This window comes from Fundulus heteroclitus, chromosome 21 (assembly GCF_011125445.2).
Source record: "Fundulus heteroclitus isolate FHET01 chromosome 21, MU-UCD_Fhet_4.1, whole genome shotgun sequence".
NCBI classification, from domain to species: Eukaryota; Metazoa; Chordata; class Actinopteri; order Cyprinodontiformes; family Fundulidae; genus Fundulus; species Fundulus heteroclitus.
The window spans coordinates 40819420-40845488 of record NC_046381.1 but is presented as its reverse complement, the minus strand read 5'-3'; the positions used below and the strand labels follow the sequence as shown (position 1 = coordinate 40845488).

The 26069-nt window shown below is 41.6% G+C and overlaps 1 protein-coding gene and 1 long non-coding RNA gene across 2 annotated transcripts; one reads left to right on the top strand and one right to left on the bottom strand.

Annotated features, from left to right (window-relative positions):
• Positions 1 to 500: 500 nt before the first annotated feature.
• Positions 501 to 2201, top strand: LOC118556773. The gene is made up of 3 exons (XR_004927355.1): positions 501 to 1152; positions 1235 to 1297; positions 1565 to 2201. It is a non-coding gene; the product is annotated as an uncharacterized LOC118556773 (long non-coding RNA).
• Positions 2202 to 11182: 8981 nt separating this feature from the next.
• On the bottom strand, positions 11183 to 25762 carry LOC118556802 (protein NLRC3-like; the record flags this gene model as incomplete). The annotated part of the gene is made up of 5 exons (XM_036125137.1): positions 11183 to 11212; positions 13615 to 13735; positions 15956 to 16132; positions 21791 to 21979; positions 23988 to 25762. Coding segments are annotated over 5 exons (2292 nt in total), but the record flags the coding sequence as incomplete, so codon positions are not given.
• Positions 25763 to 26069: the final 307 nt, after the last annotated feature.

The window sequence follows — 26069 nt, the reverse complement described above, 5'->3', positions numbered from 1 at the left end:
GGAGAAATTCACTTCTGCATCTTAACCCATCCCCTTGGGGAGTAGTGGGCTGCCACTGTGCGGCGCCTGGGGTGATTTAAATTGATGAGTGCACTCAAGGGTAATTCTTTTTTGTTAAATAACACCCAATATATTTGCCTTTTTTTTCTTAGATCTCAGATATTTGTTTTTATTTCGGTTTGTCGATTTGTGAATCTGAGAGTTTTCTGACCACTAGACATGTACATGACCAACCTCCTAGATTTAGAGATCTCATACCTCAGTGTCTTATGATTCACACTGAACAAGGTTGAGGTGGTGGGAGCTATGGATTTACATATTATCCCTATGCAAAATGTTAGGTCAGGAGCGGTGGCACGGCACACTGTCACTGGTTAGAGCGGAGTGGTGAATTTCACAGGATTTCAAATAATGCAACTTACCTTTCAAATCACGTCGCTGCAACTAATCACGGCCTGGTTGTTGTTGTGACACATGGTGAAGGAGCGCAGTGGGAGAAAGAAAAATTAATGTTGACATAACATGAAGTAAGGCATCCTCTTGAGAGTTTTTTGAGTGGCTTTAAAAAAAGTTGTTTTATTTAGCCCTTAAAAGGACTGTTAAATCATTCATCTCTCGTCTTCCTTTTGTAGCTCCTTAACTACCCCTACCCCAAGGGGTAATCTGTCTGTCGGCTTCTTTCTCTACTCTCTCCCGCTGCTCTGCCAGTGCTTCTGTCTGAGCTCCACAGCAGCCACGGTGTCGTGCCAAACGAGTTATCCAAGCCAGTGTTGGGAGCGTGCATTCAGAGCGAATCCAATCAACTCCGCCTCATTTTCAACCAACTAGATGAAGAAATAGAGATGTTTAACTTTTGTTGACGAAGTAAAATGTTAAAAAATTATGGGATCACAGAGGCTGGAGCTGCAGAAAGCAGATAACAGTAAAACAGCAGCTAACTCACATATGCCAAAGACTTCACAGTTGTGGCGCGGATAAATGTAACCTAGAGTATAAACTGCCTTTAATCCCGCCTTGCTGCTCCATTGGCTAGAATGACAATTGGTCACATGGTGCATTCAGCCAATCACTGCATCTGGAGTGGTTATTCAGGCCTGCTCCAGCTTTCCCAGTCAGGTGTGAGGGGGAGAGCTGGAGACAAAGGAGCTACAGGTTTGTGCTTTCAAACAATTAGTTCGACTCTTTGTTTATTAAGCACTTTTAAAAACTCACAGTATTTAAAAAAATCATACAGATCTGCATACCCAGTGAGCTTGAAGCCAAGAAGTTGCCTTTCACTGAACTATTTATGGAATTGGTGAGTAGTGAACAATGTTTGTTTGTTTGTTTAGCATGTTGGTGGTAGTAGCCAATGCTAATTGTTTGTTTTATCAATTGTCACAGTTTAACTTCTTTAATTCAAAATATGTGTTTAAGATGACATATGACATGATGATATAAATGCTGATATCTTTATTTTTTCTGAAAGACTAGATGTGGATGTAATGGCATTTATTTATGTAAGTAAAAAGTCTAGTTAACTAGCAGACTGGTATTTCACTGGTCCTGTTTTATTTTAATACAGGCCAGGTGATCCTTTTTAGGGTTAAAAGGATGGCAAGCTTTTCACAACTGGCTGGGCCAGGAGAACCTGATATTCCCTCCATGCTGATCTAGTAGGGGGCTGATGGTCTGTAGCATTTTTCCTTTCCTTCTCATCATACCGACACACAATTCATGATTCATCTCTTCTCCGTTGGACACAATTTGCGCTTAGGCATTTTTCACCTCAAATAACTGGACAATCAAACTATGGACTTTTGAAATGTGTGTCAGTCAGACATGGTGCTGACTGGTGGGGAAATGCAGGAGTTTTGTGCACATTCATGAAGATCTACTGCAGTGTTGTATGTATTTATATTGTTTGGGTCTATGTATGTTTTGTGGTGTTTTATTTTTTTCCCTTGCTTTAAAAATACATATTAAAAGCAGTTATTCTTTTGTATTGGTTTTTCATTAATCACTGACAACAGCTCCTGCAGACAAATTTAGACTTCTGATGTCATATGCGTTCTAGTCTTTAATATCTAAATTAGTGTTACATAAACAAATGGACAGTCATCTCGGGACAGAATGGACACGTGGATATCCCTTGAGCCAGGCTAACAGTGACACGTAAACCAAAAGACAACATGGGAGGAATCAACCAATCCTGGAGCAGGTCTTTGCTGAGCCATATAAACTGGTGTAACTGTGAGTCTGGCACGCTCGCTTCTGGATCTTAACCTGTCTACATGGTTTTATGTATCAGAGTCTACAAAAGCTGTGAACATCCCTCTGCCTTGTTAAAGGAGAAGTCCGGTCAAAATCAGAATTCAAACTGCTGAAAGTACTTTAAATATAAAACTAATACATACTGTGCAAAAAATTATATGTTTTTTTTAATTATGAATAATTTTCATTTAATCATGTTTATGCGGAGGAATCCATCTTGGTCAAGAATAGTACTGTCACCTCCCATTTTTTGACGTCACTCGGCGGACCCGCAGTTGAGCAAGTTTCAACGCTCTGTTTGTCACGGCGCACTATTTTCCAACATGGTGACCACTGGTGTTCTGTACGAAGCAGAGAGTGATGAAGTACTTAGTGACAGTGATGGGAGTTCTGTGGAGCTATCATCATCTGATAGCGATATGGATTTTTTTAGAAGAGTTTCTTGACAGAAACAGGACTTTTGGCGGAATCCAGCCTACCTATTTCCAGTGCAAACTCAGTCGGGTCCTACAGTATATATGTATACACGCGTGTGCGTGTGTGTGCGCGCGCTCCGCCGCAGCACGGCTTTGCCGGCGCTGCGGCGGAGCGCACACAACCACACACACAGCGGAGGAGAGATCGCTGAAGTGACTTAAGTCAAGGGAAAATCAAAAAGTAGAACTCTGAAAAATGAGCCTGAGCTGAACAGAAAATGAGAGAACAAAGATGTTTGAAAGGCCATATGACTTGGAGAACATTCACGCTTCACTGCCAAAATTAAAATACAATCAATAGTACACGTCTGACTTTAACATCTTTGTACTGTCATTACAAATATGTAAATTTTTTTGAATTATGGATCCATTTCTGTAGAACTTAGATCTTTGTTTGCAGTAGATTTGGAGGTTAAGATGAGCATCAGCAATGCCTCAGGTACACATTTTTGTAACAACCCGGATCAGCTAGGTCTCCAGAACCAGAACTTCAGTGGCAGGACGTTCCTTTTTAATGATCATATCTCCAGAGAAAATGCCTCCCTGCTGCTTAAAGATGTTCAGAGTCAAGATAGGGGACATTTCAGTTCTACACCCTCACCGATGAAGGAATCACTGTGTTGGATATGGAGCGCACTGTGTACGGATACGAGCTACAGATCATTAAAAGAAGAGTGACCTTGGTGTTACTTTGTTGTTTATGTGCTGTACTTTAATTTTCTTAACCTTTACCAGCTCCAGTCTCTGAAGTCATCATCTCTTGAGAAGAAAACAGGATCACCTGCAGCTCAGGCAGGATCTATCCTGAACCCAGTTTCACCTGGTCCACCATCCCTCCATCCAGTTCTGCTCTGCAGAGCAGAACCACAGTTCAGCAGACTGAGAAGCAGCTTAACCTCCATGATGGTTTCAGGCGATGATCCTGATCTGACCTACAGCTGCATAATCAAAACCTGGAGGAGATCCACATTCTGGCAGCTTCGTAAGTATCAGACTCCACAAGAAAACATCCAAGGAGATTAAACTGGTACTTTCCTCTGTTCCATATTAGTTGTGTATTTCTTGTAGTGACTAATATAGTGAAAGTTGATCATATGATCAATTACTGATGTAAAGAAAGAAGGTGGTTCAGCAGTGAGGGCTTGTTCACGTTTGACTAATAGAATCTGGGATAATTTCTAAGATTACACTTGAACATCTTTTATAGATTCAGTTACCAGGACGACAGTTGAAACAATACCCCCCTGTCTGGCATTGAAGATGTCGTTGAAGAAACTGGATTTTGGGTTTTCATTCTCTGTTAACCAGAATTAAAAAAATTACAAGAAACAAAGGTTTAAGATATTTTACTTTGTCTATCATATCTGAGTTTCACTTTCTGAAATGAGCGATGGATAAAAGTTTTTCCCAATATTATTCTTTTAAATGTACTTGTAAATAAGTGTATTTTATTTTTATAGAATTCTAATTATTCATATATTTTCTCAAAGGATTTTCTTTAAATGAAAGGTGTTTCAACAAAATGAAAACTGAAATTTTCAGATGTAGTGCAAATTATATGGTGAATATTATTAATATTCAGATATGTGGACTAACTCAAGGAAACTAAAGTCCTGTTGCAATTCAATTTTATTTATATAGTGCCAATTCATGAAACATGTCATCTCGAGGCACTTTACAAAGTCAAAATCAATCATATTATACAGATTGGTCAAAACATTCCTATATAAGGGAACCAGTTGATTGCATCAAAGTCCCGACAAGCAGCATTCACTCCTGGAGAAGCGAAGAGCCACAGGGAGAGTCGTCTGCATTGTCCATGGCTTTGCAGCAATTCCTCATACTGAGCAAGCATGAAGCGACAGTGGGAAGAAAAACCACCCAAAAACCACCTGGGAAGGAAAACCTCCAGCAGAACCAGGCTCAGTATGAATGGTCATCTGCCTTGACCGACAGGTGGTTACAGAAGACAGAGCAGAGACACAACAAGAGAGACAAAAAGGCACAGAAGCAGACATTGATCCAGTAATCTGTTGTACATTAAATGGTATCTGCCTGGATCTGGCCTAACAGTTTGGATCCATTTAAGATTCTGCTAATGTGGCTCCATAGAAACCTGTAGCTGCTCAGCAGCACCACCTGCTGGTCTCCTATCCTGATAGAAACACAATGAAGGCTGAAAAAAGAGAAAACAAGCAAAGAGAATAAATGTTTCAGAACAAATGAACAGAAAGAGAAATGTTCCTCTAAGGTTCCCACATCAGATGAATGTTCTCTAAAGCTGCTCTGACTGAATCACACTGGCAATCCAGCTTTTCATTTCCACTCAGGGATTTTAATGGGGATCAAGTGAGGCAGGACCTGCTGATGTTTGATTCTAATGAATGTTTTAAAGCCATAAACTGTACCAAAGGATCCAAATAGCTTGTTAAACTTCTGGTTTAAACTCAGTGTTGACTAAATTTAGTAATCCGTGTTTGATGCATGAATCATTCTAATAATTTCTCATTTTAACCCCAGCTTTAACTTAAAAATTCAACACATCAAACATTCTGCTGTCCATCTACACCTTAAAGACAAAGGAAACTCTTTTAAGGACCAAAATGTTCACATTTTGGACAAAGAAGACAGTTGGTTTGAAAGGGGCGTGAAGGAAGCCATCTATGTTAAGAGAGAAAAACAACCTTAAACAGAGGAAGAAAACTTACAATACAGCTATAGGGTTGACTCCTCACCTCCATACGGGTAATCAACATAGCTCTTGTAAGCCAGGCAAATAACTATCCTAACGACTCCCCATTGCAGAGGCGTGGACCAGTTTGGGTTCAATTTGCATGTTAACTAAGCCATTACAAAGTCTTTGTTGGGCAGTAGTGTAAAGCTTGGAACTCCACACTACTCCAGAGTTTTTGAATTGAGAAAGCTTTCTGCATAGGAAAGCAAAACATCTTCATAACTTCTGAAAAAGTTCAGTTGTTTTATTTTTTAACTTTTTTGGAATGACCATGACCTGGATGACTGAGAAATTTCACCAGCAACACATCAAAAAATAATTTTCTCTCTTTCTGCCTGTCTGCTTGGATGCCAGATGTCGTCTTTCTCATGTTATAAAGTTATATTTGTAACAGGGAGACGATCTAATGATCCAGGTTCTGTAGAGCAGCTTCTGGTTCTGGTCCGTCTGAAATGTCCGGACAGGAAAGGAGAAAAAAAGGAAATGATTCATGTTTGAATTTATGATGAAAAGAGAAAATCTCTTTTCCTTCTTCAAAATCCACAGTGGACTTAATGGGGAGCTGCAGGTGAAGGTTTTACCCCCACAGTCCCTAAACAGGATTAAAATCTATGTTCTGACCTCAGCAGAGCAGAGCTGCATGATGAGCCACAGATCCAACAGAACCAGAACCGTTCTGCAGGAAGAACAGAGAAAATCCTCCAAACAAGATCTGAAATTCTCTGAGCTGCTGCAGAAAGTGTTTCCATGCTCACCAAAGGAGAAGCTAGAGCAGATCAAACTTTATCTTAACTCAGTTTTAGATTTTACCTTCAGAAAGAAGGAAAAAAAAAGATTTGATTTAAAATCATGAAGAAAAGCTTCATCCTCTGATTGAAGAAACCATCATTTACTCACTGAGGTGTTTGCAGCAACAGATAAAATGACCATAGCTGCCTAAACATTTGCAGAAAACAGCTAAAATATCATTAAAAAACTCCAGAAACTGCATCACAACGAAGCAAACATGCAGCCTGAAAACTTTAGAGTTGAGCTTTATTTCAGATTTCTTGGTTACAGGCTGAAAATGAACCAGAGAGAAAAAATATCAACTTTCCAGTTTCATCAGTTTCAGATCAAAACTACATGGAGCCACTAAATGCAGCTTAGTTTTCATTTCATCCTCATTGGTCCACAGAGACAAACAATATCAGACACTAAATGACAGACATGATCAGATAAACAGGATCAACATCTCTAAAGTCAGAGTTCATCATCAGGATCCAGTCAGTCTCTTTAAACTCAAACTGCTGCAGCTTCAACCTCTGGATCATCAGGACAGCTCAGCTTCTCTCCTCTACTAACGTCATCACCTCCACCTCCTGCAGTGAGAAGAAGGAGCAACAGAGGAGATCAGTGAGTGTTTCCAGCCTCTGCAAGCTGAACATGGACATCTCATCTGTTTGTGAAACATCAGCTGACTAAGAAACATGGAGGCTGTCCCTGAACACATCTGGATAAAACTACTGAGAGAAGGACACATGTCCAGATGTGCTGAGTGGACTTCAGCAGAGCTTCTGCTCTGTAGAAAGACCACATGGTGACTAAACGTAATGATGGGCTGTGAAATCAGTGATTTGCAGGCTGCAGTCAGACTGATCTCAGAGCTGTGACTAAGATGAAACTGATCAGCTGTTTCCTGTTGAAATGAGAGAACAAAGAGTCTGAGATCAGATCTGATGAAAGCTGCAGCTTTACTGGAAACACTGGATCTTTGCTTTGGTACCAACTGGGTTCAGAACGGTTCTGCTGACAGCAGCTGGACTCACTCCAACCATCTACTTACACAGATTTCAGTTTGTAGTCTGGACTCTTTACAAGATCCTCCAGTTGCTGAACATCTGACTCCTTCAGGCTGTTGTACTTCAGGTCCAGTTCTGTCAGCTGGGACAGGTTGGACTTCAGAGCTGAACACAGAGAATCACAGCTGATCTTCGACAACCTGCAGCTCTTTAGTCTGAGAAAAGAAAAAAACAAGATGTGAGCTGAAGCCACCAGGATGCAGGTTCTAACAGTCCAAAAGAACCAGTTAAAGAACTCTCATTAATATTAATGAAAACAAGCTGCTGCTCAATAGAGACCTGCTGACTTTAGCTCTTCAACAATCAACAATATTAGAACTTTCAATAGTTAAAATTTGTTTAGCAATTTTTACAGTATTGGAGTCACAGCACTGATCTCTATTTATTCACTAGATTGCTGATGGGCCGTTGGTAGTACACACCGCTGTGAAGCCACCAGTTGTCATATTGGTACTCCCCATTTACCTCCAGTAACAAGGAAAAACGTGTTAGTACATCCACCGAATGTAAAATTACCTGTGAAACGTTTTCAAACATCCAGAAAACTGCTTGTTGTTGCAACCAAAGCTATGGGGTTTGGAGAGATTAGGAAGTAGTAAGATGCCAGACAGTGACTTCAGTTTTTCGGGCAAATCAGCAATCTAGTAAATAGAGTGGGTCCCAGCTGTACCTGTACAAGGTTCTGGCTCAGGTTCTGCCCTCTACACGCCCAGATTCAACCAGAAATGGTCGATGCAAAGCACCTCATGAATATCAATGTGTATAAAATGTGTCAGCTGATCATTTTTTCATTATAGTGATGTGGCAGCCACAGAGAAAAAGAAAATAATATCTCACAGAGATGTTTATTAAATTTAGAAATCAGAGGTAAAAGCACAGTTGTGCTTCCGTATTTTAGTTAGTAAAAAGCTTCTAAACGTGCTGAAGCATCAATCAGGGATTATATATTTGTTCCTGTCAGACAGATTCCAGGAGCTGAAATTCACTTTTCTAAACTGGGTTAAATTCCCTCTGACCCGCTTCACATGAGGGAGATTTATACACACTGGGGGTCCAAATGCTGTCCGGTTCTGACCTGAGATCAGGGCTCAGACTCAGCTACACAGAGAGACAACATTAAAAACTGGCTCCAAGTCCATGAACAAAGTCAGGAAATATTTTTTAGGATAAAAGATCTGAACTTTGATTTTCAACTTAATTTATCCAATTCACATAAATATAAAGTCAGCTTTTTAAAAAATCGTCATCAATTTAGAAAAACTAATCTGAAGAAAGTTTAGAAACATTAGAAAACCTTCAGAAAATCTGTTTTTCATTTCTATCTTCCTCTCTCTCAGTTCTGGATAAAAGCTGTAATTCTAAACTGAAATTGAGCTCATAGTTTCATATTTTCTGTTGATTATTAAATAAATCCTGGCAGGAAGTTGGAAAATGAAAGAACATCTAACTAGACCAAAGCAGTGAAGAAGAAAGCAGACTTTACCATGAAGATCCTCAGTTTGGATCAGTAGAATATCAGCCAGATGTCTGCAGTTTAGGGTCAACACAACTTTCACATCACAGATATCAGAACTAAAACATGGAGTCTGACCTCAATCTCTGTAGTTTGCAGAGGGGAGTCTGGAGAAAACCACAGAGCTCCTTCACTCCAGCATCTTCCAGGTTGTTGTAGCTCAGGTCCAGTTCTGTCAGATGGGAGGGGTTGGACTTCAGAGCCAAAACCAGAGAAGAACAGCTGATCTCTGACAAACTGCAGCTCATCAATCTGAATAAAGAATAAAAGATGTGAGCTGAAACCAACAGGATGCAGGTTAAAACTGAAATATGAACAGATAAATCATAAAATGTCAAAAATTAATTTCTCTGAATGTAAAAGTCCCAGAAACATGATGAACTGATGTCTGATATTTGATCCAGTAGAACTGATTTAAAGTGTTAAAACCCAGCAGAACCAGAATATGTTATCATGACGTGTTGTTAGAATATTTCTGTTGGGTCTTCAGTGGTTCTGAGCTGGAACCAAACTGGACTTCAATAACCAAACTGTGACTTCAGAGCTGTTAATTGAATGGAAGAAGCTCAGATTTCTTCATCCAACCATCCAAGCTGAGATTTAACTGGAGGCCAACAGTTCAGAGCTCAATGTTGCTTCAGTCCAGAAGGTGGAGCCCATAATAAATGGACCTTTTCCAGTTTTTACTCTGCAGAACATCTGGACCACATTCAGACTCTTCAGGAAAAATCCTGGTAATTTTTTCCTGGACTTTCCTGCTTGTGTCTATGACTCCTTTATTGTCGGCTATATTAGATGATGCTGGATTCATGGTGAGAATATTTACAGAGAGTCTGCAGTCATTTCAACAAGTCCTCCCATTGTTTAGATCCTGGCTCACTGAAAAAGGGTTCCTAGAAAGTAGAGCTGAACAATATCAGGAGAACATGGCTGTACAACGAGCAGACAGGACCCACCGGACTCCAGTTAGGAACATTTTTACTTCAACTGCCCAGAAACCCCTACACCACTCCCATATCTGTCATGGTGGTTCATCTGGACCTTTTCTCTCCATGGTTCTGACCTCCTCAACCCTCTTTCTCCTAGAACTCCATCATCCTGCCTGTCTGGATCATCGTGGGGTTCTGGGACCTCCTGTAGTTTGGCTGCTGGGCCGAACCAACAAAATCCGGCAAGAAGCTCCATCTAACAGCTCCAGCACTGAACATATCTAGCTGGGCAGTCTTTCCATGAAGCTTTCTTCCTTCAGCCACATCCACCACACTCTTTTCCTCCCAGCTCCTCTGGCTTTGGTCCCGTTCTGACTGCTGCCGGGTCTGGCTCTTTATTTTTCTCATCTTGGTCCTTCTGGCGTCCATGTTGGAGCTGCTCCCCTCTGCTGTGTTGCTGAGCAGAACTGTTTTTGGTACTTCACAGTTTCCCTCTGCTGGACTTTTCCTTTGGCCTTTGTGAGCGTTAACTCAGAGACCATTTGTACCGGTTCAGACAGCTTTATGTCCTTTTATCCCAGCTACAGTTCTGGCCCATATGAGTTCTTCTTCCAGTTCTCCAGAACCACAGTTTCCTGCCAGTTTGTGTCCAGCTGTAATAAATGCAGTCATGACATCTGGAACTGAACTGGGCTCTTTTAAAGATGATGGAGTATTTCCCCACATAGTGCTGCTCAAACACAGATTTTCCAGCTCCAGTTATCTTTTCTCTGCTCTAGTCAAAGGTCAAACAGCTAAAATGTCATCTGCAGCTTCTCCCACAGCAAACAGGAGTGAACTAACTTTATCTTCCTCACATTTCTCATCTAGAGCTTTTGATGTCTGAGACCTCTCCAATCTTCTGGCCCACCTCGCCCGTTCTGCAGGACAGGAGAAGTCCAACGGTTCTGGAGGGGTTACTTGTACTGCCGTCTCCATCTTTGTTCTTCTATCCCTGGTTTCCTCACCTTCAGGATGTAAACCTCTGGATGTGTTGTCTCTTGGTACCTCTCCCTCAGCCCACATGGGCCTGTCAGGACCACATCCTAGCAACACCAGCAGCTATAGTGAGGTGGTCAGCTTAGCGATGGCTTTCAGTAGTGATGGTCTGCTTGAAGCTGAAGCTCTGGAGCATTTGTCAGACACAGCAACACAGTCCTTCAGAAGAACTTTGTTGGGGCTTGATTCATGGGGCCGGGTCATGGGTCAATGAAGTCCAAAGCTTCATTTGGGATGCCATTGATCTGGTGGTTCAGCACCTGCTTCATGGCTTTCAGCAGAAGTCCATCATGTGTAACAGCTGCTCCATGTAGCTCTATAATGAACCAGCAGGTTAAATAGGGATGTAGTACTATGGACCGGGCCCTGGAACCTTTAATCATGGCTCAGCGTACCACCTATTCACAGGTGGTGCTGTCTTCTGCTACCTAAAGAAGAAATATACCGGATGCCTCATTATGTGCTGGAGCACATCCTGTATCACCGTCATATTGGCTGGGTCTTTTCTACTCTTGGCTCTCATAGGAGCTGACTGCAGTAAAGGCAGAGGGAGCAAATTTGCCTGTATTTTATGCAGCTTATGGTTGCAATAACCAACAATAACTGCTGGAAGTAGAGTATGTGTTGTAGATCACTATTTTTGGGCTAATATTCTGAAAATGAGACATTACACACTGATAATATTGCAGAAATGTAGCCCATAAAACATACTTTAATGTTTATCAATTTGTTGTCTCTGTATTTGACAAACTAAGGCTGAATCACATTGCCACATGAAGTACCCTGGAGTTACAGGGTCAGCACATCCAACAAGCTGTGCCAAACGGTTCTCTTTAAAGGATATTAAGCTCCTGCCTCAGTTGCAAACAAAGTGTAAGATGTGATTCACCTAGAAAGTTATAAACCCTTTTCCAGGCCTTTTTTTAGAACTGTGTGCATGTGTATATAAACAGCAATCTGAAGAAATTATTGATGCTGGAGTACAGAAAGGTCAGGATTGGATGATTCAATTTAGGATCAGATTTGTTAGACAGACAGTGAAAAAAGAACAATAAAAATTTAAACAATAATTAACCCATGTATGAAAAAAGTATTTGGGCATGAGAACACATTTATTTACACATAGTGTTTACATCATGGAGTGACGTGTCTATGCATACTACGTCTGAATCCTCCCCTTGCCACCTGCTTTGGCCGTGTTTTTATAGCTGGTTGCTTGTTTGTCTCACAAAATCTGGCAACACTGTTCATCAGGAGAGGAGTATATCAGCAGTCTGCTGCTAGCACTTCTTCTCCTGAGCCACTATTGAGGTCTTTTCAGACTCTAGTTCAGACTCCTTCGTGACCTTGTGTGTGCGTCTACTTCCCAGGTTGCTCCTGAGTTCTGGATTCTGCTCCAGTTTTGTTCCTGGCTCCAGTCATTTAAAATAATTCAAGTTGTCTCTGGACTGATGCTCCTAGCAGGCAGCGTATGGGCTCCAACTCCCCTGGACTCTCCTGTGATCAAACCTAGCTCACCCTCAGTCGTGCTCTTCTGATCAGCTCCACGTCACATAAACCAACTGGACTCCCAGACCTCACTCATTCCTCCCTGGTGGTTTCAATTTCCCCTTAGGTATGCAAACTTAACCAAACAATTCTCCAAATTCTTCAGCATCTTCATTAACTTAACTGTCCTGTCTGTGAGCAGTTGAGGATCCACCCAGTGTTCCTGGTTCCAGAAAACAAGTTCTCAAACCTATTTCAATAAAACTTTTAATCTTCACCAGTCTTCTGAGTGTGTTTGGCATGTGGGTCACAGCTGTTAAAACCATGACACACCAAATGTGATCTCAGCAGTGCCACAATAGTTTATAACAACATTCACCTCTCAGCTTTATCAGGTCAAACTGCTCTCAGTCTAAAACATCACTTATCAGCTCAGGTAATGGGGGATCCCTTTAATGTGCAGCTGATCCAGATAAGGAGGCAGGTGGGGGCAGAAATATGTGAAGCTAAATCAGCTGAATATCCAATGTATGCTCTTCCAGTTGGTTGAATTATTTACAAGACTAATTATCTTCTCATATTTTGTAATTAAGAGTTTAACTGGCCAGCAAAGTTAGAAATATTAATCCATCCATCCATTTTCTAACCCGCTTAATCCCTCATTGGGTGACCAGGGGTGCTGGCGCCTATCTCCAGCGTTCAATGGGCGAGAGGTGGGGTACACCCTGGACAGGTCCCAGTCTGTCACAGAGCAACACAGAGACAGACATGACAAACAATCATTTGCAACTAATATAGCAACCAACTTTAACTTTAGTAGTAGACAGCTTTGATCTGTCATTGTCATAATTCTACTCCACACTGGGCCCTTTGATTTGTCTGCTCAAGCCTTGAATATTCTCAAACATCAGTCAAAGCAACTTTATAAGGATTAAATCTAAGGTTAGCAGATTTTCACAAAGTTTCTGTGAAAACGTCCCAACACCTGATTCAGAGGTCTATATTTTTTATCTATATTATTTTATTTATCCAGAGGTCTTTGACAATCGTGGAGGCTCTCAGTTGAGCAACATGGGTTTTAGGAGTTGCTGGTTCTAGGCAATAAATCCCGGCAGGAAGTTGGAAACAGAAAGAAACTTTAAGTGGAGCAAAGCAGTGAAGAAGAAAGCAGACTTTACCATGAAGATCCTCAGTGTGGATCAGTAGAATATCAGCCAGATGTCTGCAGTTTAGTGTCAACACAACTTTCACATCACAAATATCTGAACTAAAACATGGAGTCTGACCTCAATATCTGTAGTTTGCAGAGGGGAGTCTGGAGAAAACCACAGAGCTCCTTCACTCCAGCATCTTTCAGGTCTTCATTCTCGCTCATGTCCAGTTCTGTCAGATGGGAGGGGTTGGACTTCAGGGCCAATACCACAGAAGAACAGCTGATCTCTGACAAACTGCAACTCCTCAATCTGAATAAAGAATACAAAATGTGAGCTTGATTGGATGCAGGTTAAAACTAAAATATGAACAAATAATTAATAAAATGTAGAAAATTTATTTCCCTGAATTTAAAAGTCCCAGAAACATGATGAACTGATGTCTCATATTTGATCCACTAGAACTGATTTAAAGAGTTAAACCCAGCAGAACCAGAACATGTTATCATGACATGGAGATTACCACACAACAGTAATCTCTACTTAAACACAAATCCTTCAATGATAACCTGCCACTTGTGGACATTTAAGTTTAATCCATCTGCCATCCGTTGAAAATGCTGCTGTGTTCTAATCTTGTCAGGGTTCTGGTAGAACAGTGGTTCTCAGACCCATAATGTTCTAAATATGGATCATTTAACAGAGTTTCAGCTCAGATTGTTCTGGATTTATCTTCAACCTAAACCAGCAGCCTGCATGGAAGGTTTTATCTAAGGAAACATGGCATCTGTTTAAAGTTCTGCTCATTCAGTCCCTGATCACTGAACTTTGGTCTGATGTTCTGCTGCTGGGCTCAGATGTTCCCCATCATACTGGGTCAGTTGTTCTTAGTGGGTCTCTGTGTGTCTGTTGGGTCATTCTGAGAAGTAAAACATACGATGAGGAGACTTTATCCACCTTCGGCCTTCAGCTGTAGATCAGACTTTCTGAAGACCTGATGGCAGCTCAATCATCTTGATTTTTTATTACATCTTTTTACAAACCAATGAAATAAGAGTCATTCCTTTATTCTTTTGTATTGGTTTTCATTAATCACTGACAACAGCTCCTGCAGATGAATTTAGACTTCTAAAATATCATATGCCTTCTAGTCTTTAATACCTAAACTAGTGTTACACACATAATATAAGATGAGATAATCTGGCAGTGAGCAGGGGAATGAGGTAGGTCTAAATAGGCAGGGGGACAGGTAAGCAGAGTTGGCACTAATTTACTGCAACAGCTGGAACAGATAAGGTGAAAAGCAGGGGCTGGTAAGTGGCTGAGCTGACTGGAGGATGAGTGGTGGCTTGATGGAGTGGAGTCCAAATAACACAATCAAACAACTATTTATGACAGTATTCCTCTTTGCAGCGTATAATAAATCCAGAGTTTTATTATGTCTTGTTTTGCATGTAACATACAGTTTAAATGTGGGCAGGGTGGAGGACAGAGTCACATAATTAAAATCTCCTGAAATGAGGATGAGTGCCTGGGGGTGCTTTGTCTGCAATCTAATCACTGGCTGCGGATGACGTCACAGGCTGCCTATGCATTTACAGACAGGGGTGAAGGCTGTTAACTTGCTATAATATGTACTCTGAATTTTACCTGTCTCTTGGAGAGCATTGAGCTGCCATTTGGCAGCACCAGGGTAGCATTGTTGGTCTAAGGGTCTTGTTCAGGGACCAGGGGCAACAGTCTGTGGGATTTAAACCAGCAAACTTGCAGCCTTCCCAAAAGTCAAACACCCAACTCTAACCATTAGGCCATCACGCCCCATATATAAATATAAATATGATGCACATAAAAATTGGGTGTTTATTTTCTCTTGTTTATTTAATTCTTAAATATTTTGGCAACTTTAATATTTTCTATATAGGGTTTATATTGTTGCTGTTTTAAGTTAAAAATCAGGGCATGAATCGTCCTGTTTTCATTCGGCATGCAAGTTATCAACTAAAGATTAATTGATGAGAGGACATTTTCTCATAAATCCAAGTTTATTTTATATCAAGAGATTCTTTCCATAATATAAACGGCTAATTTATTTTACAATATGCTGAATTTTAAAATAGGCACATCATTAAATTTTAATTTTTTTGATGCACCTGTATGGAAAAAAACAATAGAATAAACAAAAAAAAAATTGGTTTTCTCACACATTTTTAAACTTGAACATATTTATAAATTCTAACAAATCATGAACCTGTTGGGTTACTAAATAGAAAAAAATAAGTTGAATAGAATAAAACATAAGAAACACTAACAATTCCCACAAAATCCCTCACCATCAACTGAGCTTTTAGAATTATGTTTTTTTCTAACATGTTAAACATTTGTTTTGTAATGCCCTCCACTTCTATGTTATCACAATATTTTGGTTGAGAAGTTGAATGGTTTAAGTTGCCTCCACCATGAAATGTTTCTCTTAGTATTCTAGAAAAGCAATTTTCACATCACAAATATCTGAACTAAAACATGGAGTCTGACCTCAATATCTGTAGTTTGAAGAGGGGATTCTGGAGAAAACCACAGAGCTCCTTCACTCCAGCATCTTTCAGGTCTTGGTTTCCGCTCAAGTCCAGTTCTGTCAGATGGGAGGGGTTGGACTTCAAAGCAAAGACCAAATGCGTACAGCTGATCTCTGACAACCTGCAGCTCCTCAGTCTGAATAAAGAATAATTAAAAGATGTGGGGTGAAGTCAACATGATGCAGGTTAAAATTGAAATATGAGCAAATAAATTATAAAATGTAGAAAATTAATTTCCTTGAATGTAAAAGTCCCAGAAACATGATGAACTGATGTCTGATATTTAATCCAGAAGAACTGATCTAAAGAGTTAAACCCAGCAGAACCAGAACATGTTATGTTGCGTTAAGGTCCAGAACAAGGTGTATTTCTCAGCAGTGGTGGCTGGTGATGAAGATGTTCTGGGGTTGGGTTGGGGCGGGGTTCATTAGGAGATGGAGATTACCAGCCAACAATAAACTCAACTTGAACATAAATCCATCCATGATCACTTGCTGCTGCTGCTGGATATTTAAGTCTGATTGCTCTGGCGTCTGTTTAAAATGCTGCTGTCTTCTAGTCTGGGTCAGGGTTCCTGTAGAACAGTGGTTCTTAGACCCATAACGTACTAAACATGGATCATTTAACAGAGTTTTAGCTTAGATTGTTCTGGATTTATTTTCAACTTAAACCAGCAGCCTGCATGGAGGGTTTTCTCTAAGGAAACATGGCGTCTATTTAAAGTTTTGCTCAATTGTGTCACAGATCACTGAACATTGGGTTGATGTTCTGCTGCTGGGCTCAGATGTTCTCCATCATACTTGGTAATTTGTTTTCAGAGGGTCTATGTGTGTCTGGTGGGTCATTCTGAGAACTAAAACCTACGATGAGGAGACTTTCTCCACCTCAGCTGTGGATCAGTATTCCTGAAGACCCGAGGGCAGCTCAGAGGTTTGAGCTAAATAAAAATCATATTGACTTTTGATTACATCTTTGTACAAACCAATGATATGTGTCCTCTGCATTTAACCCCCTCAGGGAGTTGTGGGCTGCCACTGGGTGGCACCAGAGAGGTCTTGCTCAGGGACCCAGGCCAGAAGTCTGTGGGATGTAAAGCACCAAAGTTGCAGCCTTCCCAGGACACATGCGTCTTGGTGTATTTACCAGGGCACCGTTCCCCCTTCAATAAATAAATGTAACTAAATATGATGTAGCCCTTTAATACTCACAAATTAAATAAGTGGGCTCCAGGTTCTATCAATCTCTTCAATGTTTACTTAAAAGTATTATTTGGGATCTATGCACAGTATTAGGTTTAAGCACTAAACACTGAGCACTGGAATAGTCGGGCACAGAGCAAATCACCACTTGACACAAGGTATAAAGTGTTAAAAATACCCCCTCCCCTTTATTCAGGAAAATAAAAAGGCGTATAAAATAGATGTACTTTAGGACCTTTGAATAAAGACAAGTAAAATCCATCTATCCATTTTCTATCCCGCTTAATCCTTCATGGGGTCGTGGCGAAGACAAGTAACAGTTAAATAATATTTGCTTAATTAGATGGCAGCCTATAGTCCATTAGCGAGATTGTTAGCATCAGCTAGTTACTATCCAAAACACAGTCCAGAAGGTTAGAGTGTAAACTACACTATCTTCTACCTTGGACTAAAGCACACTTACTCACTGTGGATTATCATGGTGTGAACTACGGCACAAATTACTGTTTATAGTACAAAGACAAGCCAACTTAACATGGGAGATGTTGACTTATGGCCACCAAACCGGATGCCTTGGCTTTTCGAGCTGTGCTCTCTCACCCAAACTCACTCGACATTCAATGACTACCTCTGCGTTGGAAAATACACTTCTCACATGTACCATTATTTAAATAAAGTCCAACTATGCAAAAAGAAGTTTAAAAACGTTGTAAAACACAGGTGGATCTGCCTACAATCTGTGTTCCCAAGTCCTGTGAGGAGGGCGTTCAGATGAGACCGCTTACAGACTGCAAGGAGGGGATCCAGGGGGATCCATTTCCTGTCTGCAACTATGGGTCTCGTCAAGAAGCCAACCATCAGGGGTCTCGTCGAGACACCAAGCATCGAAGGTCTCGTCAAGATGCCAAGCATCAGGGGTTTCTTCGAGATGACAAGCATCAGGGGCCTCGTCGAGGAGCCAGGCACCCAGGGCCCCATGGAGACTTTGAGATCCCCGGGTGTTGTGAGAAGCTCCTACCCCCACACCTTTTTCTAGACAGTCAACTTTCTAAGTGGTTGCACAGGCTGTCTTTGTCAGAAGTGCTGGAGGGGTTGTTGCTCTCGAAATTTAGCCAGAAGTGTCAAAGGCCAGTAGCCAGGTGCCGTCAGAGGACAGTAGCCAGACGCTTTTAGACGGCAAGCTTCAGATTAGCAACTGTGGTAACTTAAGGGGTGGTCAGCTCTGTTGTTGATGCCCGACATGGGCCTGCATTGATGTCGACGCCCGTCAAGGACCCTGCTCCGCTGACGCCGTCCATCAGGGGCCCTGTTCCATTGCCGGCCGCCAAGGGCCCTGTTCCGTCGCCTGCCGACAAGAGTTCTGCAGCGTCTCAGTCGTCAGTGACGCCCACTAGACATCCTGACACACCGGTGTCATCCTATGGGATGCCCGCCGGACATCCTGAAACACCAGGGTCGTCCTCTGGGACGCCCACCAGACACGTTGGGGTCTACCCCCGGATGTCCGCCAGACTATCTGCCACACTGGGGTCTATCCCTGGGATGCCCCCATAGACTGAGTTCGCTCTATTTGGGTTGTTTTTTGTTTGAACATTTTTTGGACTCTTGCCCTCCATCCTGTACCTCCCTTTACCCAACACAATCGAGGGTTTTGAAGGGGTCGTTCTTTCATACTTTGGGTTTTGTTTTAGTTTTGTTTTGCACTTTGCTTCATTTTCCTCAGTTCACCTGCCAGTGTTTTGATCTGTTCACCTTCCAGCCACTAGCCACCAGCCAATCAGTTCTGTTCACTTTCAGTCACCACCCTACTAGTCTGTGGGCCAGAATCTGTAGGACGTCTCCTTCAGAACTTTCGTATGAACTGTCAGGGGGCAACTTTCTTTCACTTAGATAAGTTACTACACATGGCAGTGATCTCAAAACACCAATGTTCCCACATTTTCACTTGCACCTTAATAAGTTATAGCTAATAAAAAAAACTAAACTGTTGCACTCCGGTGTAAGAGGTTATGTGATTTGAGTTTTACCGCCCAGCCAATCAGATTGCTGTATTGTCAGCTGTGCGAGTTCAACTTGTTCATCATGGGTGTGCCCGTAAGGTGTTGTATGCATCTGTTTTCAGATGAAGAAAGCTCAATAATACCATGTTTGGTGCCAGTTGGCAGAGATCTTGATGGCAAGGAAAAAGAAATAGCCCAGTCCATCCATCCATCCATCCATCCATTTTCTAACACGCTTATCCCTGCTGTGTTCGCGACGGGTGCCGGTGCCGAGGCGGGGTACAACCTTGACAGGTCGCCAGTCCATCGCAGGGCCAAAGTAGCCCAGTCTTTTGCTCAATTTACTGTGGTATCACCAAGACATGATTCACTAGGATACCACAGGCGACAGGTGTCGCCGTGCAAATGACCTATGTTATGGGAAATATTACTCTGCAGTCAGAGACGTGATGGGTGTGTATAAGATCCACTGTTTGCTGATTGCAAGGCTGAATGCTGCGTAGAATAATTATTGTCTAGGATAGACTGTGTTTGTTTTGTCTCAAGCCAAGGCCACTGTGCAGTATTAGGGAGAGCAGAAAAGCGAGACAGGCAGAGACACGGCAGACGCAGACTGCGGCAGGACCATGGGGTGCGATTACTATCCATCTATGTGATCTCTGCTCTGTTTCTCAATATAAGTGCTGGAACTTCATCACCGTCGTCTCTTTAATTAGTAAAGATGGGAACTCAGTTATTATTGTTTCGAATTCCCATAACACTTATCCCCACCAGAATTTGTATCCCCTGTGTCGGGAGAGTGCTTGAAATCAATAAAACGTTTAACCTCCAGCGTTGTAAAGTCTAAATATTTTTCAAATATCACATTCTAATAAAATGAAATAGATTTTTTTAAACTCCTATTAGATTGTTCTATTTTTAAAAGTGACATGTCTAATTTTCTTACTGTTTAATATCTGTACATGGTTCTTGGTTGAATTAAAATATTATTAGATTTGAAAATTTTGGCTGTACCTTTATTCAGTGTTCATTTGATCACATGTGAAATACGCTTTATATGATCCATTCATAGCTACCAAAGCAAGAAAAAAAAGACGAACAAGAAGACAGCTGTGATGGACTCAGGAAGGTGATTTATGGTTTTAGCAGACAGACATGCGACAATCTAATAACAAAGACGTGTTTTCAAGACACGTCTGGAAATTACCACAGATCCATTTACTTTCTCTGACCGTGTTATATTGAGTGATCAATTGAGTTTTAATCGACATAGAAAACCCTTACCATAGCACTTACAATTGTTACATTTTCAGTTTTATCCCACTAACTGAACGATAATGTAACAACACCATTGCTATATTTCATTAAGAAAAGTAAAACATCTTGATTTCCACTCCCAATAGTTTGGAAATGAGGCGGAATTGAGTGAATTCATTCATCCATCTGAATGTGCTTCCGACGCAGGGGATACAAATTCTTGCGAGGTGCAAACACCTATCACCTGTGCTATCCTAGCGCAGCAGGTCTTGTATTCGTGATACCACAGTAAATTGGGCCAAAGACTGGGATATTTCTGCCCTGCGATGGACTGGCGACCTGTCCAGGGTGTACCCCGCCTCTCGCCCATTGACAGCTGGAGGTCGCGTAAAATAGCCCAGATGGATGGACTGGGCTATTTTTTTTCTTTGCTCTTAGGATCTCAGTGATATCAAAAATGGTATTATTGGGCTTTCTTCGTCTGGAAACAGATGCATACAGCACCTAACGGGCACAGCCATGATGAACTGGTTGAACTCGCACAGCTGATAATACAGCGATCTGATTGGCTGAGCAGCAAGACCTGAATGTTGTCGGATGTTTCACACTATATCTAAGAACATAAATAGTGAAGCACCTGTCTTTTTTATCTTTCTCTTCTTCCCCAATGTAAAATCTTTCTTCAACAGATACAAAGGGCAGCGCCTGTGAATTCCGTGTAAGGCGGGGTTGGGGGCAGTTTTGGAGGAATGCACCTAACGGCTGCACTGAAATAGCTGCGTTCCTTAACAAACGCAAGGCCTCAGTCAATCGTTCCCCCAAATTGTTTATTAAGTGTATGTGATGAACGGTTGTACTGGAACTGAATTTTTTATTGCAATGCAAATTGTAGTTGACAATAAATAAAATTGATTGATTGATTGATTGATTGATTGATTGATTGATTGATTGATTGATTGATTGATTGATTGATTGATTGATTGATTGATTGAATCACGTGACCTATTGGACCGGAGCGCAACAGTTTAGATTTATCATCTATAACTTATTAATGTGCAAGTGAAAACGTGGGAACATTGTTTTTTTTTTTAGATTACTTCTATGTGTAGCAACCAAGTGAATGAAAGTTGCCCCCAGACAGTTCATACGAAAAGTCATCCTACAGATTCTGGCCTATGGCCTATTCCTTTGATTATTTCCACCTGTCACTTGTGATATCAAATAAGAAAATAAAAAAATTGCAAGGCAAAACATTTGGACAGCAGGTTTTCTTTAAAGAAAATATGTCAAAACTAAATTATTAATTAGCAGTGAATTAGCAGTGAAGATAAAACCAACCTCAGCTTCTTTACTTTACAGATTGGAGTCTCCAGGATCTCACAGAGACGCTTCATCTCAGGGTCTCCAAAGGTTCTCCCTACATTATGAATGTCATCGATTTCCAGTTGAGTCAGATGGGAGGGGTTGGAGTTCACAGCTGAGGCCACAACTTCACATGCAGTCACTGATAGACTACAGCCCACAAGTCTTTGATCAAAGAAATAATAATGTCAGTTCTAGTTAAATCAGGCTAATAAACACTGATAAACAGTGACACAGAGAATCTCTTCATTCTCTTCAGGTCTTGGTTTTACTGCAGAGCTGCGGTGTCTCTGGTTTTGTTAGAACATTCATTTACACACAAAGATGAAGAGAGATCATCTACAGTAAAACAACAGAATTGCTTAATAGAGAACCTTTCTCTGTTGTCCGTCAGAAATATGGATCGAGTTTGTTTGTGACGGACGACGGAGAGAAATATTTTGTAAAATATTTGGCCATCTCCTATGTCTAGATAATCACCAGATTATCTCTAGAAAATATTTGAGTCTAGTGATAATACACTATGGTTGTTTTGGCTTCATCTCACTTACAAATCATCTCTAACTATACATGCAGGTGACACCTCTTACTTTTACTGGAAGTGACCAAACTGGGTAAAATTACTTGTAATGTATCAAAAAGAAAAAAAGGCTCCTGTTTTCATTTAGTAAAAGAGAGTCATAACTTAATGTAACAGATAATTGCGTTATGTTACTTACAATATAACACAGTGTGTTACTACAACTCCATCAATAAAGTAGCTTTTATTCAGAGCATGATCTCTCCACTGCAGGAGTTTACCAGTGGGTGACTTAGTTTTGCACTTTACTTCTTTAGTGGTATAATACCTGAAGTACATTCTACCTGGCTGCTGTCTGCAGTGTGGGACCCCTATTTCATTTCACTACAAAGTGTATATTAGTTTGATATATTGCTTGGGGAGAATATTTTGTTACAACCATTTTCTATTCAGTTGCAGTTTGTTAATATGAAATAATGATCAAGTTCAAAAACATTTGGCTTATTTTATTGTTATTCTATGATGAAGATTGAGTATAGTAATAATCAACATATATACACAATTATATTGCAATTGATAAATGTCTTGGCTCTTGACCCACTTTGGTGGACAAAGTTTGCAGATTTATACTCCATTCACTTTTTATTCATTATTATGCATTTTATATTTGACACTTGAACTAAAATATTTTTTAAGTTTCACTAACAGGAAAGTCGTCTGAGCCACTCTGACCGTTAAACCGACTCACACCTGCAGATGGAGGGAAAGGAGAAGGCCGGCTCAGCTACAGATAAGGTCCAGGCTGCTACCAATGGTGAGTGAATAGTTCCATGGATAACCTGCCTAAGGCCACTGTTGTGTTACATGTACCTTTGAGAAATATAGCTGTCAGTGTGCATTACAGTCACCAACAGATTTTGTAGTTGTGAATGCGTCCAGTTTAACATTTAGTCTACATATTGTAACCTTTAAATATGGTATTCTAGTGCGGGTTGAAAATGTAATAAGACAGGAGATGCGTACGTTCTTGAGACGGCGTTAGATCAGATACATTCATAATTTCATATGCCGTGTGGAAGCTGCCAATTCATTGCTTACCAAGCACAGGAGAGGCCGCAGTCAATCTCAGTGAGTTTTTGCGAAGCTGCTAATGTGAAATGGGCGTTGACGTAGCAGCAGCGTACCTTAACTTCCGTGTCAGATTATGAGCGTGGATTAAGAAATCTGTCATGATGATGAAACTCAGCTAAATTAACTGTCACATAGCATCAAAATGTTTAATGCACCTTATTGCCATCCTCATCATTATTTACATTTGCTTATGTTCACTCACCAATCATTTTATTACTTTATCTATTTGATATTAATGCACAATCACTTTTCAGCATTTTACTGGGATTGCCTTCTTGTACAAAGCTGTTGGATGTGAAAAACCACAGAGGTAAAGTAGAGGAAAAGGATGGAAAAACTAATTGGACAGCATTGCATCTATCCGACAGCTATGGGAGTGTTTAAAGGTAAATTGGTCCCTGATTCACGGCATAAATATGAAGATTCATCATTGCAGATCATTGCATCTTCTCTGTGTGTCTTGGTGATTTTATGCACTTGCCTGGAAATTGAGAAAAGCTCAATCAAGACATCTGGACTCACCGAGCCTTTCTGCAGTTCCTCACAGCTGGAATCAGTCTCAGTCGTCCCTTCTCTGTTGTGTTGTACTTCTTCAGGTCCAACTCATCCAGAACCTCCTCTGACATCTGCAGCATGAAGGCCAGAGCTGAGCACTGGATCTCTGAGAGCTTCTCTGATCTGTTCTCTGATTTCAGGAACTGTTGGATCTCCTGAAAAACTGAGAGGTCCTTCATCTCCACCAGACAGTGGAAGATGTTGATGCTTCTGTCAGGAGAGACATAATCAGTGTTCATCTCCTTCAGGTTGTCAATGACTTTCTGGATGGCTTCTGGACTGTTCTCTGTCTGACCCAGCAGGCCTCCCAACAGTCTCTGGTTGGACTCCACAGAGAGGCCATGAAGGAAGCGAGCAAACAGGTCCAGGTGGCCATTTTTACTGAAGAGGGATTTCTCCATGATTCTCTCTAAGAAGTCATGCAGGGAGTAATAGTGTCCCCCCAGGAACTTCTCCATCACCTCTGTGGTCCTGCTGGTGAAGCAGTGGAACATGTAGACTGCAGCCAGAAACTCCTGAATGCTCAGATGAACAAAGCAGTAGACTGCTTTCTGGAACATCACACTCTCTCTCTTGAAGATCTCTGTACAAACTCCTGAGTACACTGAGGCCTCTGTTACATCCAGACCACACTGCTGCAGGTCTTCTTGGTAGAACATGATGTTTCCTTTCTCTAGATGTTCTAACGCCAGCCTACCCAGCTTCAGCAGAACTTCCCTGTTGGCCTCCACCAGCCCCTTTGGACTCCTCCCATGTCCTTCATGGTACTTGTTTTTCTTCTTTCTGATCTGGACCAGCAGGAAGTGAGAGTACATGTCAGTCATGGTCTTGGGCAACTCTCCTCTCGGTTCTGTGGTCAACATGTTCTCCAGAACAGTAGCAGTGATCCAGCAGAAGACTGGGATTCCACACATGATGTGGAGGCTCCTGGAGGTCTTGATGTGGGTTATGATTCTGCTGGACAGCTCTTCATCACTGAACCTCCTCCTGAAGTACTCCTCCTTCTGGGCGTCGGTGAAGCCTCGTACCTCTGTTACCCTGGCAACACATGAAGGAGGGATCTGATTGGCCGCTGCAGGTCTGGAGGTGATCCAGACCAGAGCTGAGGGAAGCAGGTTCCCCTTGATGAGGTTTGTCAGCAGAACGTTGACTGATGACTTCTGTGTGACGTCAGAAACCAGCCGACTGTGGTTGAAGTCCAGAGAAAGTCTGCTTTCATCTAGGCCATCAAAGATGAAGAGAAGTTTCTGGGCAGCCAGCTGCTCTACTGGGAGCTTCTGGAGGGTTGGATGGAAAACATGGAGCAGAGTGAGAAGACTGTGCTGCTCACCTCTGATCAGGTTCAGCTCCCTGAACGACAGCAGAACCACCACACGGACATCTTGGTTCTCCAAGCCCTCGGCCCAGTCCAGAGTGAACTTCTGCACTGAGAAGGTTTTTCCAACACCAGCAACGCCATTGGTCAGAACCACTCTGATGGGTTCATGTTGGTCAGGTAAGGCTTTGAAGATGTCGTGGCACCTGATTGGAGAGTCATGGAGGTTCTGGATCCTGGAAGCTCTCTCCAGCTGCTTCACCTCATGTTGGGTATTAACCTCTTCACTCTGTCCCTCTGTGATGTAGAGATCAGTGTAGATCCTGTTGAGGAGGGTTCTACTTCCTGGTTCATCACTTCCTTCAGTCACACGTTCACATCTCCTCCTCAGACTGATCTTATGTTCCTCTAGAACCTCCTGCAGACCAATATCTGCTGGAACAGAGAAGAAAAGACAACTGAAGGAAAAACCTAATTTAGTGATGAAGTTGAAACAGAGCATAAGAGTGTTGAAACAGAGCATAAGAGTGTCCACATGTGCTCTTGGCACCAGGACACCCTAGGCCGCAGTTCAATGATCGACTTTGTTCTCGTTTCATCTGATCTGCGGCCGCATGTCTTGGACACTCGGGTGAAGAGAGGGGAGGAGCTCTCCACCGACCACTACCTGGTGGTGAGTTGACTCCGATGGTGGGGGAGGAAGCCTGGCAGGCCTGAACGTATTGTGAGGGTTT